This window comes from Limulus polyphemus, unplaced genomic scaffold, assembly GCF_000517525.1.
Source record: "Limulus polyphemus unplaced genomic scaffold, Limulus_polyphemus-2.1.2 Scaffold68, whole genome shotgun sequence".
NCBI classification, from domain to species: domain Eukaryota; kingdom Metazoa; phylum Arthropoda; class Merostomata; order Xiphosura; family Limulidae; genus Limulus; species Limulus polyphemus.
Genome location: NW_013665678.1, coordinates 373,238 through 388,604, shown reverse-complemented (window position 1 = coordinate 388,604; position 15,367 = coordinate 373,238). Strand labels below are relative to the sequence as shown.

At 35.3% G+C, this 15,367-nt stretch overlaps 1 protein-coding gene across 2 annotated transcripts in view; it reads right to left on the bottom strand.

The window, feature by feature from the left end:
• The window catches only part of LOC106465457 (peroxidase-like), an 84,346-nt gene extending 69,350 nt beyond the window's left edge, over nucleotides 1–14,996 (bottom strand). The window contains exons 1-5 of one of the 2 annotated variants that reach the window (XM_022393749.1): nucleotides 14,266–14,996; nucleotides 7,004–7,207; nucleotides 6,770–6,858; nucleotides 2,305–2,407; nucleotides 1,005–1,222 (exon numbers count right to left, since the gene is read on the bottom strand). In XM_022393749.1, coding sequence (XP_022249457.1) covers nucleotides 1,005–1,222; nucleotides 2,305–2,407; nucleotides 6,770–6,858; nucleotides 7,004–7,207; nucleotides 14,266–14,294 — 643 coding nt within the window. In that variant the 5' untranslated portion in view covers nucleotides 14,295–14,996. The remainder of the gene's footprint in view (nucleotides 1–1,004; nucleotides 1,223–2,304; nucleotides 2,408–6,769; nucleotides 6,859–7,003; nucleotides 7,208–14,265) is intronic. The other variant, XM_022393754.1, reaches the window with a different exon arrangement.
• Between the last annotated feature and the right edge of the window lie 371 nt (nucleotides 14,997–15,367).

Genomic DNA, 15,367 nt, shown 5'->3' with positions numbered 1-15,367 from the left:
ACTATAAACATAAGTTGAAAGAAATTAAAGCCTGTATCCAATCCTACAGAAGTATACTAACACTGTCCTCTTGCATGGACCTTGTAATATAAACATTATCTGCCCATAGAAGAATAGTCAGTCTTTATAAAACATATGCAATACAATTAAATATATACAATGTCTATGTATAGAAACACCATTTGCCTTTGTAAAAAACATACAATATTCCTCGTAAGACCACCCGCCAATAGAATTTTAGTTAGCTCTTGTAATAATAGTACCATCTGTCCATGGAAGCATTGTCAGCCTTTGTAAAACATATGTAATACAAGTCAAGATTAAGAAGTTGATAAGATTAAAATAGCAGATTTAATGTTTTACTTATAAAGAAAAATTGTATAACAGCGTTATGTAAATTAGATTAAATTGTTAATTTTAAGACTTTGATTGTTACTATAAGATTGATGCCACATTGCTCTACATAATCCTGTGGTGGTTTGCTCATCAACTATCTGCATGCTCATCATCGCAACACGCCTTCTGGCAGAAGACAACATCTGCTGGTCAAATGTCATGGCGGCGTAGAAGCTTGCCCTCTGGTTCCACTTCTTAGAACTACATATGACATCATCGTCTCAACCCCTCATCTAATCGGCTAATCAGCGAGTGGTGTCTGAAGTAATGCCCTAACTACCCACCAGAAGTATATATGCTGGCTGGATTATAAACAAATTTATTTAGTCAAAACTTTTCATCATATACCACTGTTAACTTTTGGTGGTCATTAGTAACGACGGAAAACTTTCGTCAAAGTAACCTGCCTACTCAAAAAATACCGGGTATAGTCCTTATACTATAATGATTTTATTTACTATAATCCTGAATCTAGTTAATTCAGGAAAACCTGTTTTAAAACACTCTTTGTCTTATCGTGCTTTATAACTACACTTTTACCTTTGAAGTCTTGTTGTTTTTACATATTACTGTTTGAACACCTTTGTGGCGTGGAATGCTATACATACCATCAGGATGAGCTGGGGGGAGGAATCGAACAAAAGGGGTATGTGTTGATCCCCAGCTGGAATGTTGGATGTTATTACAGATCCCTGTGAATGATCGAAATCTTTCAATAGTGCATGGAACAGGTTTTACGTGGGCGGGGCATATTTCCCAGATGTCAGTACGAGAAGTGTCAATTATAGGAAGACCATTGATTATTTCATCACGTGTCAACTGAAATCTACAAGAAAAGGAAATATAAAATGGAAGGTGAAATTTTTACTTATTGGTAAATAAATAGAATTTGTGACAGTTGATGAGCTTTTTTTTCAGCAGTATCATTACTGTCATTACAGATATAAAGTGTGTCTTAAAGATATATTTAGGAAACAATACTTTAGTGTCTATTTTTTATCTGTTTATTATAATTCTGCGTAGGGTAACAACTTTAAATCACATGACACCCATATGAAGAATTCACAGTGCGGGTAGTTATTGCAGGTATGCTATGGTCAGGAGAAATCACAGTATGAATAGCTACTGCAGGTATGCTATGGTCAGAAGAATTCAGAGTGTGGATAGCTACTGCAGGTATGCTATGGTCAGAAGAATTCAGAGTGTGGATAGCTACTGAAGGTATGCTATAGTCAGAAGAATTCAGAGTGTGGATAGCTACTGAAGGTATGCTATGGTCAGAAGAATTCAGAGTGTGGATAGCTACTGAAGGTATGCTATGGTCAGAAGAATTCAGAGTGTGGATAGCTACTACAGGTATGCTATGGTCAGAAGAATTCAGAGTGTGGATAGCTACTGAAGGTATGCTATGGTCAGAAGAATTCAGAGTGTGGATAGCTACTAAAGGTATGACCATACCTATCTATAAAACATCACATGTTTATTTTCCACAAGAACCCTTTGTTTTACGACTGCTTATATGTTTACTAAAAAGAAACTGAAGTTAAATTTAAAATCTGGTGGGATAAAACAAAACTATTTTGTTCTAGTACAAGTTTTGAAAAAGAAAGTTTTATTTTGCTGTGATTTATAAGAAACGTTGAGTTAATAGAAACATATCCCTAATACACTTTAGTAATTTGGATGAAATATGGGCTTATTATAATATAGTGATTTAATAGAAACCGTTGTTAGAATTCAGTGATTTGAAGAAGCTTGTTTTATGTCGTAGTGCGATGTTTTAGTAGCAGCTTGAGTCTTGTTAGAAAATAGTGGTTTAATAGAAACAAATACTTCTTTTTTAAACTTTAGATATCTTAGAAAAAAGTTAGAGTTTACTAGTATATGCATATGTACGAAGAACCTTACTGTTCTGCCAAAATTCGGGTAGTCTCCAGTACTACTTCCCCTGTGATGCCAATATCTTTTGGATGTGGCTCTAGTGAGTTTAGAGTCCGAGGTGGCCTGTAGCCTGAAAAAGTATATAATGAATATATATAGAGAGAGAGAAAGAGAAATAAAATAGACTTTCAGACTGATAGTTATATTTACTTCTATTGAAAATATACTTCATAATTAAGGTCGATTCATTAACAATATCGCACGTACGCTGGTGTGTGAATTCCAACGTCCATGGTTCGCGTCACGTTGCTGCAAAATCGTCTTGTTCTTTGAGGCTGTGGATGTGTAATATGTGGATGACCAAATTATATTGTTCGATTAGAGTAGTCTATGAGTTGGCGGTAGTTGCTGTTGATTATCTCTCTAGTCTAGCGCAGATAACCCTCTATCTAGCTTTTCGCGATGCGAGAATATCCGAAACAAACAAGCACATACGGAAAATTGTTTATGCTTTCTGAAAAATATGGTTAAGCTCAGCATATATACGAGTAGTAACGTATTTTCCTCGGCGATCATGCTCTATCTATTTTACCTGTTTCTTAACAATGGCTCTGCTATAAAGTATCCGTTAGATCAGACTTCTTCGAAGAAGAATCATGTCAGCGTTGTTATACTCCTCTCTAGCAACTTTCCATAAACCGGTTAATGTCTTATGTCTACAAGAGCATGCTTAAGTATACCAAAAACGAAAAAATTCATTGAAGCTACATCAGAAGACTTGGCAATACGCCGTCAAATAGAAATGCTGCTATTACAGTTTTCTCGGCAGTCTATTTTTTCACTAAAAAAGTTATTGATTTAGAACTGTGACAGGAAGTTTGAGAAATGTCGGCTCGTAAGCTTTAATTACCTTCACATCATTTTTCTTACTTAACAGTACCAGAGGCTATCTACAGCTTCACTGTAATGGGATTTTAGGTCAAAGTATTCTACTTAGATGAAAGGTTGCTCTGAGTCAGGTTGAAGAGCCAGTTCCAATCCTTTAATGCTTTACTGCGGAAGTTTTTCTACCCCCTACGAAAAACACTGAAGGACCCATTCTTGAGAATGTTGTGCCTTTTAATTCTACATGATTTAGCTATCTCCAACTGTAAATAATCTCGCGTAGGCCCGGCATGGCACTCGACTCGCAATCAGAGGGTCGCGGGTTCGAATCCCCGTCCCACCAAACATGTTCGCCCTTTCAGCCGTGGGGGCGTTATGATGTGACAGTCAATTCCATTATTCGTTGGTAAAAGAGTAGCTCAAGAGTTGGCGGTGAGTGGTGATGACTAGCTGCCTTCCCTCTAATCTTACATTGCTAAATTAAGGACGGCTAGCGCAGATAGCCCTCGTGTAGCTTTGCGCGAAATTCAAAACAAATAAACTCGCGGCATTGCATTGTCGATTGTGTAGAACTTCGGGGTAATTTTTCTTGAACCAAATCTATAGGTGATAAACATGTCGCTCCTTAAGCTATGGCTCGCATTTATGGCAAGACATCACCTAAGCATATGCAAATCGTTTTTTATATAATACTCTGTGCATATACATATCCTCTTTTCAAAGTGTAAACAACAATACTTATATGGGTGTCATATTATGCCGAGAGAATGATGTGCGTGATTTAAATATTCATCATTTTCTAATAAAAAAAAGGAAAATTAATAATGTAAGATAAATTTACACCCTACACAAGAAAATATTTCAAATCTTGTAAAAAACAGTTATTAACCTTATCTGAGCCTATGTGCAATTGTAATTTCGCTACGCTTACCTCGATTTTCAATGAAATGGGGTGGGTATGTTTTTCAGATATTAAACAAAACATATTTTTTGAATACAAATCATGTCCGCAAGAAATGTAAATAGCCTCACTTCAGTGCTTTAGCGAAATTAAATTATCCTGGGGAGTTGGAGATTTACAAGATAAATACAAAATTCGGAATTTAAAAACCTGCAAATAGAGATCGTAAATAGACTAAAGAAAAAAGACTGGAAATACTGTAGACAATATTCACTCAGACTTCAAACCCCTATTTTGGGCCCCCCAGGGGCACAGCGGTATGTCTGCGGACTTACAACGCTAGAAACCGGGTTTCGATACCCGATAGCCCTTGCGTAGCTTTGTGCATAATTAAAAACAAACAAACCCCTATTTTGGCTCCATGCTGCTACCTAGAATTTCATTTGATGAAGTCAAATAGAGATTTGTAGTTTGAGTAAATAATGTCTCCAGTATCTCCAGCCCTGTTTACTTTCTTTTTTACGATCGCTATTTGCAGGTGTTTAAATTCCCATTTTTTTATATATTTTGTTGGCTGGGTTTTGTTATGCCCAACTATGGGCAAAGTATTACTCAATGTGGTAGTTAACTTTCTACATTTTAATGTTAATAAACATAGCTAGTAGTTAGTTGATACGGTTCATGATGTTTTGAATTTCGCGCAAAGCTACACGAGAGCTATCTGCGCTAGCCGTCCCTAATTTAGCAGTGTAAGACTAGAGGGAAGGCAGCTAGTCATCACCACCCACCACCAACTCTTGGGCTACTCTTTTACCAACAATAGTGGGATTGACCGTCACATTATAACGCCCCTACGGCTGAAAGGGCGAGCATGTTTGGTGGGATGGGGATGCGAACCCGCGACCCGCAGATTGCGAGTCGAGCGTCCTAACCACCTGGCCATGCCGGGCCCACTTTATTTGTATTCTTTATGCCAAAAATATCAAATTTCCTTTAAAATTGCCAACTCACTCTCTTTCTATTACCACAGTGACTTTCTCCCACGTCTATGGACCGAATTACGTTAATGATTAGCATGCCGGACTATTGATCTGAGGGTCCACTTAGACCAAAATCACGCTCCGTACTTTAAGACCGTAGTACGTTATATATCAAATACCACTAATATAGTAATCCAACAGTTGCTGCTGGCTATCTGCTTCTTGTCTATCAGGTCAAAAATGAGGGACGACTAACGCAAATAATTCTTGTGTGGCTTTGTACGAATATTGGAATTAAAAATAGTCACTTTTCTTGGGATTTATCTTTGCTTGAGGTCCTTATTTAAGCAAAAATCATGTAACAGCTATAAGTAAAGTATAGAGAGTCCTTTCTTCTTATAATTCAGCGGTAGTCTTGATGGCAACTGAGTTTATGATCTAAAATTCAGGGTTTAATCCCCCGCGGTGTACAAATAACTCATTGTGTAGCTTTCCTGTAAAACAAATATCAGTTTTTTAACTAAAATTCTGCTGTGTCAGTGCAATTATAGCAGAAGAATACTGTCACAAATCAGTGTTTCGTACCTGTCTTTGCCTCACCGTTCTCGTAATACTTTCATTAAATAAAGTTCCTTTTGTGTTCAAAAACAAATCTGGTGATTCTCAGGCTTATGAAGTATGACGAATTTGCTATATGGAACTCTTTTTGGACAAGTAATTCCGTTTTGGGCCCGTTTCTTGATTATATATGTTATCCCTCATTCCAAGTAACATCTGAGTAATAAAACATGTTAAAAGTAGAGGTTTTGTTTGCTATTTTCTTGTTTTTATGAATAAAAATAATCTGAACAGTTATACTGGATGTTAAACATACTTTAAATGTGTTATATTTCATGCTGAGGCATACCTGTAAATCCAAGTGATTCTAACACGTGTTTATTTACTTTCCACCCAAAAAATTATCCTTGCAAAATATGGATGTAGAAAGTTTTTAATGCAAAGCTACAAAACAGACTATTTACGTTGTGTCTACAAGGGAGAATAAAATCCAGATTTTAGCATTGTAAATCCGGAAACTTACCGCTGACCCACCGAAAGACTTTGTAAAAAAGGAAAAAACGATATTCCATTACCATCAAAATTAATTTTAGTAAACATATTAAGCTCTATCTATCTCTAATGTTTTCACCTCGCGCTGCACACCCTTTAAGCTGTTTATTCTTTAAGTAAATATGTTTTCTTCTGTCAAGAATGCCTGACAATAGTGTTTCAGATATGTAGTCTTATTCTACGGACACACCTATCAAAAAAAGCAAATGTTCATTAAGTTTACATTATACGTTCATATCTGTTGATAAGAAGATTTAAAAAAAATCTCTTTAATAAGTTATTTTTAATGTGATACTTTATAATACATTTCTTGAGAACATTGATTTTCATTTAAGGTGCTAAGTTTTATAAGTTATGTATCCATAGCCAGTGTAACAGTAAATATGTAACTCCACTAGCGCCATAATGCTGCTTTGAAAACTTATTTTACATAAAGTTATGATCCCGCTGCTAAACTAGTGCTAGCCATTAGTAATTAAAGACATATATTTAAAAAGCAACGTTTTTTAGATCAAATATCAGTCTTCTTCTAAGATGAAGCAAGTATGTTTACTCTGTGAAACTGAGCTCTTGTATCAGATAAATGTTATTATAGAGATAATAATGAAGCACTGACCTTTACGCCGTTTTGCTTCAGCTAAAGCCAAGTTGACATCAATGTATCGTATACAGATCTCTTCTGCTGGCCCGTTGTTGTTTATGAAACTGCAGAAACCATAAACATTAAACACTATTTTTTGTGATCATGTAAAGCCCTATAACTAAAAATCTTAACTTATCAAATAGCATCTTGAAATGTTTTATTCTCATTCTGTTTAAGAACATCTATCACAATAAAAATGAGCCTTACTTTGGTCCAATCAGATTGAAGAAACCTTTGTAAGGGAGAGCAGAAGATTTTCTAATGCCATCAACGAATACTCTTCGCAGGACAAGAGCACATCCCGAAGAACGTCCGAATGCATTTATATCATGTGGTACAAGGGCGACACTGTTTATTTCACAAACAGAATCTTTCATAGACAGCATCAAAAGTATGATGGTTATTTGGCACCTGAAATGAATAAAAAGACACTTGATTATGAATAAGGGAGAAATAAGGAAAAAAACACATCTGAATCTTTTAGGCCAATTAACAGAAACTCCAAACCGAGAACAAATAGTCAAATACTAAAAATACGACAAACGAAAAAACACAACAATTCAAATCCTGAAATAAACAAGTTAAACAGTGATATGAATTAGCAAAAGGTTGAAATCAGGAAAAAAAGTATATCAAAGAATCTACCTATCGCAGATCTGGTCCCGTCGTGTTATCATAGGGTAAATTTTAAACCAGACTTCTACAATATTTTTCTCCTCAGACATTCTTAATTAGCCCTCTAGTGGCTCAGCGATAAGTCTAAGAGCTTATCACACACAAAAAAAATCGCGTTTTAGTGCCCACTGTGGGCCAGTAAAAATACCCCATTATGCAGTTTTGTGCTAGCCAATAAATAAAACAAACAAATTATTGAGAAATAAGACGCGGTACCTTTTGAAATGTGTACAACATCTTTCTGCTTCATTGCTAAACTTAATTAGTACTGCTGTGAAGGTTAGGGTTGTCAAATGCAATACTTAACCTTTTTCGGGCAGCTATTTCCATTTTTATCTATTTCTTGTACTTATAAGACATCGCTTATTCCAAGTAACAGTTGAGTGATAAAACTTAGAATGTATATCTAATATTTCTTTACTATCAATATGAATGAGATTACTAATATATTAATAATGCCATATCATATACTTTTTTGTTAACGCAATCAAATGATATAAATCAGAAGTATAGTTTCTAACGGTTGCATTACTGCTCAAGCAAAACTACTACTCACATCTTTGATAATAAATTCTTAAGGAGTTAAGTATATAGAAATCCCCACATGAACTGTTAACTATTTAATACACCCAGGGCAACTCGTTTCTAAGGCACTACTTACTTATATAACAAGACTATAACTATTCATATAACTTCGTTAGGAATATCCAACGTAGCTTTTATTTAAGGCTCTGTATTTCCTTATAAGGAGGGGACTTCTAAGGATACGTTAAAATCAAGTTTTTTCAATAGCATTTTACAAGGAGTTTAATCATTCTGACACATCTCAAGCAATTATTTTTCAAATCTATGCTTCTGCATACGAGAAACTATTTCTCTAACGCATCTAAAGAGGTTCTCTTGGGATATATTACGCTACTTCTCGCCCTCAGCTAAAAACCCCAAGTCTCAACACCCGTGGTGGGCATAGTACAGATAGCCCATTATGTAGCTTGATGCTTTACTACAAACAAACGCTACTTCTTTATCAAAGGAAGTAAATTCTCCAATCACACCCAAAGCAATTCTTTCGGAAGACTCCACATTAGAAGATGACTTCTCCACACACATACATTAAAAGAAACTCTTTAAAAGGCACTTCCCTATATATACGGAAGTCACTTTTTAGACGCATCCAAAGAAATATTTTTTGAATGTCAGTACTTCTGTACTTTCCTTTATAAGGGGTTACTTCTCCAAACATATCCAGAACAACTCTTTTCAAAATCACTGCTTCTATATATATATGAGAATGCTATTTCTCTGAACACATCTAAAGCAATTTTTTTTGAGACACTGCTTCTATATAAAAGGAAGTACGTTCTCCAGTAACAACCAAGGCAAATATGGTTAAAATCCCTACTTCTCTGAACAAAAATATCATTTCTCCAAGCAAATCCAAAGCGATTATTTTGAAAGACACAGTTTCTTCGTGTAAAAATGTTATTTCTCCAAGCACATCCAAAGCGATATTTCGAAAGACACAGTTTCTTCGTGTAAAAATGCTATTTCTCCAAGCACATCCAAAGCGATATTTTGAAAGACACAGTTTCTTCATGTAAGAATGTCACTTCTCCAAGCACATCCAAAGCGATTATTTTGAAAGGCACAATTTCTTTATTTCTCTAGACACTTCCAAAGCGATTATTTTGAAAGACACAGTTTCTTCGTGTAAGGGGGTTACTTCACCAGACACACCTTTGTGTAACTTTTTTGAAGGTATCCACATCTCCATACAAGAATGTCACTTCTCCAGGCACATCCAAAGGAACTCTTTGGAAAAGCCCTACTTTTCGAAACAAGGAGGTTACTTCTGCAGGCCCACCCAATGTAAATCTTTTGAAAAGCACTTCATATTTATGTAAGGAGTTTACTTCTGCAGGCTCATCCAATGTAACTCTTTTAAAACGCACTTCATCTTTATGTAAGGAATTTACTTCTGCAGGTTCATCCAATGTAACTCTTTTGAAAGACACTTCATCTTCATGTAAGGAGGTTACTTCTGTAGGCCCACCCAATGTAACTCTTTTAAAAGGCACTTCATCTTTATGTAAGGAGGTTACTTCTGCAGGCCCACCCAATGTAACTCTTTTGAAAGACACTTCATCTTTATGTAAGGAGTTTACTTCTGCAGGTTCATCCAATGCAACTCTTTTGAAAGACACTTCATCTTTATGTAAGGAGGTTACTTCTGTAAGCCCACCCAATGCAACTCTTTTAAAAGGCACTTCATCTTTATGTAAGGAGTTTACTTCTGCAGGCTCACCCAATGTAACTCATATGAAAGACTCCTTATGAAGAGGTGACTTCTTCAAACATTAAAAGTAACTTCCATATATATACGGAAGTTACTTCTTCAAACACATCCAAATACACTTTTCTAAAAGGCTGTACTTCCAAACTTTCCTATATAAAGAGGCTGTTCTTCATATCCATAGCATAATTCCATGAAGCACTGTATTTCCATATAAGGAGGTTACTATTCTGGGCTTATCTAATTTTGAAAGACATTGCTACTCTGTATACGGAGGTGTTTCGCTAGGCAAAAAATAAAATACTTTTTTGATAGAAAACTCTTTATTTTCCAGTTATAATGGAAAAAAACTCCGAATCATCGGATATGAAGAGAACAAGTTTTTGATATTTGTTGATTTCGTATTATGTACAAAAGAAAGACAAAACATTTTCGGATAAATACCTCATAAAGATGCTATTTCCTCAGCTACGGGACAAATTGTTATTTTGGAAACCATTACTTTTATAGACAAGATGCTTATAAAGAAAATATAATTTATTGAAAACTGCTCAAGCTAATACGTAAAGAATCAATAAGAAACTCCACCGTCTTATCAAGGAAGAATCAATGGCAATGTAGTGTCGAAACAAAAACTGCCACCCAAAACTTACGGAAGAAGATGAACAAGTGACGTTGGATGTAGGATAAAAATATTCTTGTTTTCTTGGTTTCAAAATGAAATGCTGTTCTCTCTTTTACTGAGGGTACTCGTCCATAGCACACCAGTCTTTCTATCGAAAAGACCTAGAATCGAATCCTGGCCACTATCACCACAGAAATAGTCCTTCTTTGGACTTTCCTGAAAACAGTAGCCTATTTGCAACCGAAACGTAGAATAAAAACCAGTTATTAATCATAATCTAATTATCACATTTAGCTGATCTTATACTCTATTAACCACGACTTGGCCCGGCATGGCCAGGTGATTAGAGCTCTTGACTCGCAATCTGAGGGCGTGGGTTCGAATCCCCGTCCCACCAAAGATGCTCACCTTTTCATCCGTGGAGCATCATAATGTGACGGTCAATCCCACTATTCGTTGGTTAAAGAGTAGCCCACGAGTTGGCGGTGGGTGGTGATGATTAGCTGCCTTCCCTCTAGTCTTACACTGCTAAATTAGGGACGGCTAGCGCAGACAGTCCTCTGTAACTTTGCGCGAAATTCAAAAAACAAGACCAACATTAACCATCACAACAAATGATATCCAATTGCCGTAACCGTGCTGTAAGTATTTTAATTTTTGCATCTTTTATTGGTTGAAAATGTTATTTGATGTTAGATGATTAAATAACATGGAAATAGGCAGAAAGTAAAAGAAAGAAAATTGCCATACGCATGCAATGGTGAAAAACGGGTTTGTGGGTAGAGAGGAAAAGGGCTACGGGAAAATATTGTCGCAGAGCCTTTTAGATCAATGACTTGTGGTGAACTGAAGACAAACTCAAAATCCTGTTTTTAAACATCACTTGTTTTAAATCCTTTATGAATTAACTAACGTATTGTACAGAAATAAAAGATTCCACAGTAAGGCAACCAAGTAAAGTCGTTTTACGGCTATACGGAAAGATGAAAAATAAGAAAAAAGACAAATCACAACGTTCCAACGAGTTTATTTATCATCGTCAACATATACGTAAGAGTGTTTGTTAAAAAGTTACATTTGAAGTTTTAATAGTTTAAGTGAACCAATCACAAAGCAGTTGAAATACCATTCGTGAACATAAAAACAGTAAGGATCCAGAATATTTGTTTATAAAGGTTTTGTATGTGTTATTAATAAGGAATAAGGACTCTCCCAATAACTTTATATGATTTTACCCCCCCCCCCCAACTGGTTCCTACGAGGTGACAACCTCCTATGCCTTTGCTCATGGGCCCAGCAAGGCCAGGTGATTAGGGCGCTTGACTCGCAATCTGAAGGTCGCGGGTTCGAATCCCCGTGCCACCAAACATGCTTGCCCATTTAGCAGTGGAGGCGATATAATGTGACGGTCAATCCCCACTATTCGTTGGTAAAAGAGTAGCCCAAGAATTGGCAGTGGGTAGTGATGACTACCTGCCTTCCCTCTAGTCTTTCACTGCTAAATTGGGGATGTATAGCGTAGATAGCCCTCGTGTAGCTTTGTGCGAAATTCAAAACAAACCAAATCAAAACTTTCGCTCATCTCTAATCCAACAACCGGACCTATAGGTTATCACGCCCGCCTTCACATCCGAAAGCTGCTTTCACGGCATTACACACTGCGTGAGAGGGATGGAAAAAATAATTTTTCTGACTATCTCTGGTAATTTTCAGACTCCAAAGGTCAGGAAATTATAAAGCAAAATACCAAACAAGATAAAGCAAAGCATTAATAAGGCTTCCTTGATTTTTCTTTTGCAGTGTCATGTTTTATGGGGCCGAATTATTTTACAGTAGGTGTCTGTGACTTGTTGGTAATAAATGTCAACAATAAACAAACAGCACACAATCCACTTGTTTTAAAATGCTATATTCAAAACAAGTCAAACGTGTGTACAAAAGTTCGTTTAACTATTGGTTATCAGAGTGATATCTAAAGCTTTATATAATTCTCTTTCTTGTCAAAACTTCAAACAGGCTGGTTCAGTTACTTTAGGACCCAGTTGACAAAACGAATTCTTTAAAATTCAAAAACAGCTAAAATGGAATAGAAAGAATATATCATTTAAAAACAGCGTTAACAGTGGCGAAACCTTGTTTTTAAATGATATATTTTTCTATCCCGTTTTAGCTGTTTTTGAATTTTAAATTTTGCAAAGTGTGGTATACCTCCAATATTTATAAGACGAATTCTTCTTCTTTACTCTGTTTCATACAGTAAAATCTGTGAAACCTTCACTTCAAAAATCACCACTATCACTGTTGGTTATCACAGTTGTATCCAGAGCTTTAAATAATTGTCTTCTTTTCGTCAAAGTTCAATTACTTTAGAACACCCTTTGACCAGACAAATTATTCTCCTTATCTTTGTTAAACTGTGAAACTTGCGCTCACTTGGCCGCCTATATATATATATTGCCTAACTGAGGCCTATAATTTTCTACAAACTACCAGACGCTATGATGTAACAATACTCAAATAGCGAGAAAAACTTAGAGGTTTCGAGAAAGATGACGTCGACAATACGTCAATTGAACTAGAGGCACAACGTTCGACTTTTACCGAATTGCGTAACGAAATTTTTCATAACTATCCTCATTAAAATAATTAACTTTTAATGCTCTTGTTATGAAAACTAAATAATCATTAAATATTAGTCACTAAAGGAACTAATTAATAACTCTTACACTAAACAGCCTTGTATATCCAACATGCAGTTGTAGTTTTCCTTAGAAATTACCTGAAAAGAATGTGTTGAGACGAAAGTCGAGTTTATGTTGAAAGATGTGGGAAGGTGCATGATTGTGCTCGTTTATGTGGATATTGAGTTTTCTATCTGTTTCACTTATGTAACTTGAAGTATAGTATTGGCATTTGTATTCATAAACATTATTACTATTATGGTTGTCTTGGAATTTGATAGAATACTGACTACTTATGTGCTAGGAGTAAAATTGAATTTAACCCTTGCATTAATATTGTGTTTTACGTAGACAAAATCATAATCTTTAAGAGATTAGAAAGACTTTGGAAAGTAGGGTAAAGAGTAGATACTGGTGTCTTTGTTTAAGTTAGAATTATCCATGACATTGATTATGTTTATTAGTGTTAGTGGTTATATATATATGTTTTGAAATAACATATTTTTCGTTATTTTTTTGGCAACCAGCTGTCGCACTCGTTCAACACACAGGTAAGACTTAGAGGATTATACCAAACGCCCACCCTTCTCATATGTCGTTCCCCGGGGGACACTAAGGGTACATGCCAGATTTGATTGCAATCGGTCCAGTAGCTCGCCAGTTATAAACGGACACACAGACTTTTGTCAAGTAATAGTCTAGGTATAGCTTTTATGGTTCGTCAGCTTAGACACCTAACACCTTATATATATATATATATATATATGGTATTATAACTATAAACAAACATATGGTATATGGTCGCTGTTCGAATAAAGTCACATAGGATTTATCCAGTTAAAACAATTAGAAATGCTTTATGCTATATTCTATCATAATCGTTAATAAAAAAAATAATGTAATGCCCTTTTATACATAGCTTAGATTTAGAAAATTATAAAGTAAAATATCATAAATGTTTAATGTACCTCGTCACGTTGATGTAATAAAAGACATCCTTTAAAAATTGCGGCACATTTTGTGTCTTACCCACGTATATAAAACAGTGTTTTATAAAGCTTTATATATGATCTGTATGTACCCATTAAATCTTGAGATCTACTTTTCCAGAACTGTTGTAATTTTTATCATTTGGTATTTAATATTATGTGGAATGCACTAATTATCGCGACCACTAAGGTGGGTTGCTACTTACCAAAGAATGAAATCCATCTTTAGAATCATCTTACACCAATTTTCAAAAACTTAAGCTTCACAATCTTTCAGTTGGTTTGTCTACTTGTCTACTCACTTAATTCAATAGGGCATGGTATCTGAAAGAACAACTTTTGAGTAGGGTTTCTTTCTAAATATACTCAAAACTGGAGCAGTGGTCAGTGTTTAGTAAGACGCTCAAAAACTGTAGACAGACTTGATATTCTACTTATTTTACCTTGCACCTTATGGTACTTTTATATTATTGGCCCAATAAGGGTTTCTTTTTTTTTAATAGTTTAGTTGAATGGTGATTGGTTTACTTACTTTTTCAATTCCTGATTACAGTAACTAATATAGGGAGTTACTGATAAAGTGGTTAACAAATTGTTACGTGCTAAGATAACATCCTGAATTTCACAGTCATTGCAACACTTTCAATCACCTCGGTATCCTTCAAATGATAAACCAGTAATTTTATTATTTTCCAGTACAAACTGGAATTGATAAATGATGAACATTCCTTGAATGTATTCTTAGGATGTCATGACTTCAATGTACAAAACCAGTATAATTACGTAATCTTGAAATCTTCCTTCGTACACTATAAGTGTTGTGGTTCCTTACTGAACATACAGCCTCGAGTAAATGACACAATAATATAAAAATCGACATTAACTATAACACAAGAACCTTTAGTAAATGAGTATTTTTTGTGTTTAAATGCTTACACGTCACCGCTCTTATTGTGCATCAAACAGACGAATACACGTACACTTCCAGCTCGGATATCCTCTCTTATTACAGATATTCCTTTATAAACAAAACACGTTGTTCTCCACGTTGTTAACATTTAACAATGTTCGTTACTATTAAGAAACAAACACAAGCGATTTATGATTTATAGTGGACGCAAAAACCGGCCGATAATGCCACATCAACAAGAACACAAGGAGGAAAAGTCTGCTTTAAAACAGGTCCCCGATTTTGTAGAGTAGTTCGACAAGATGCATTTTCTCTAATCTTAAAAGACAAGTTCTTCAGTGAATAATCTAGGTTTTTCTTTATGGTTTCTTAAAGATCAGGTAATATATATTTATTTT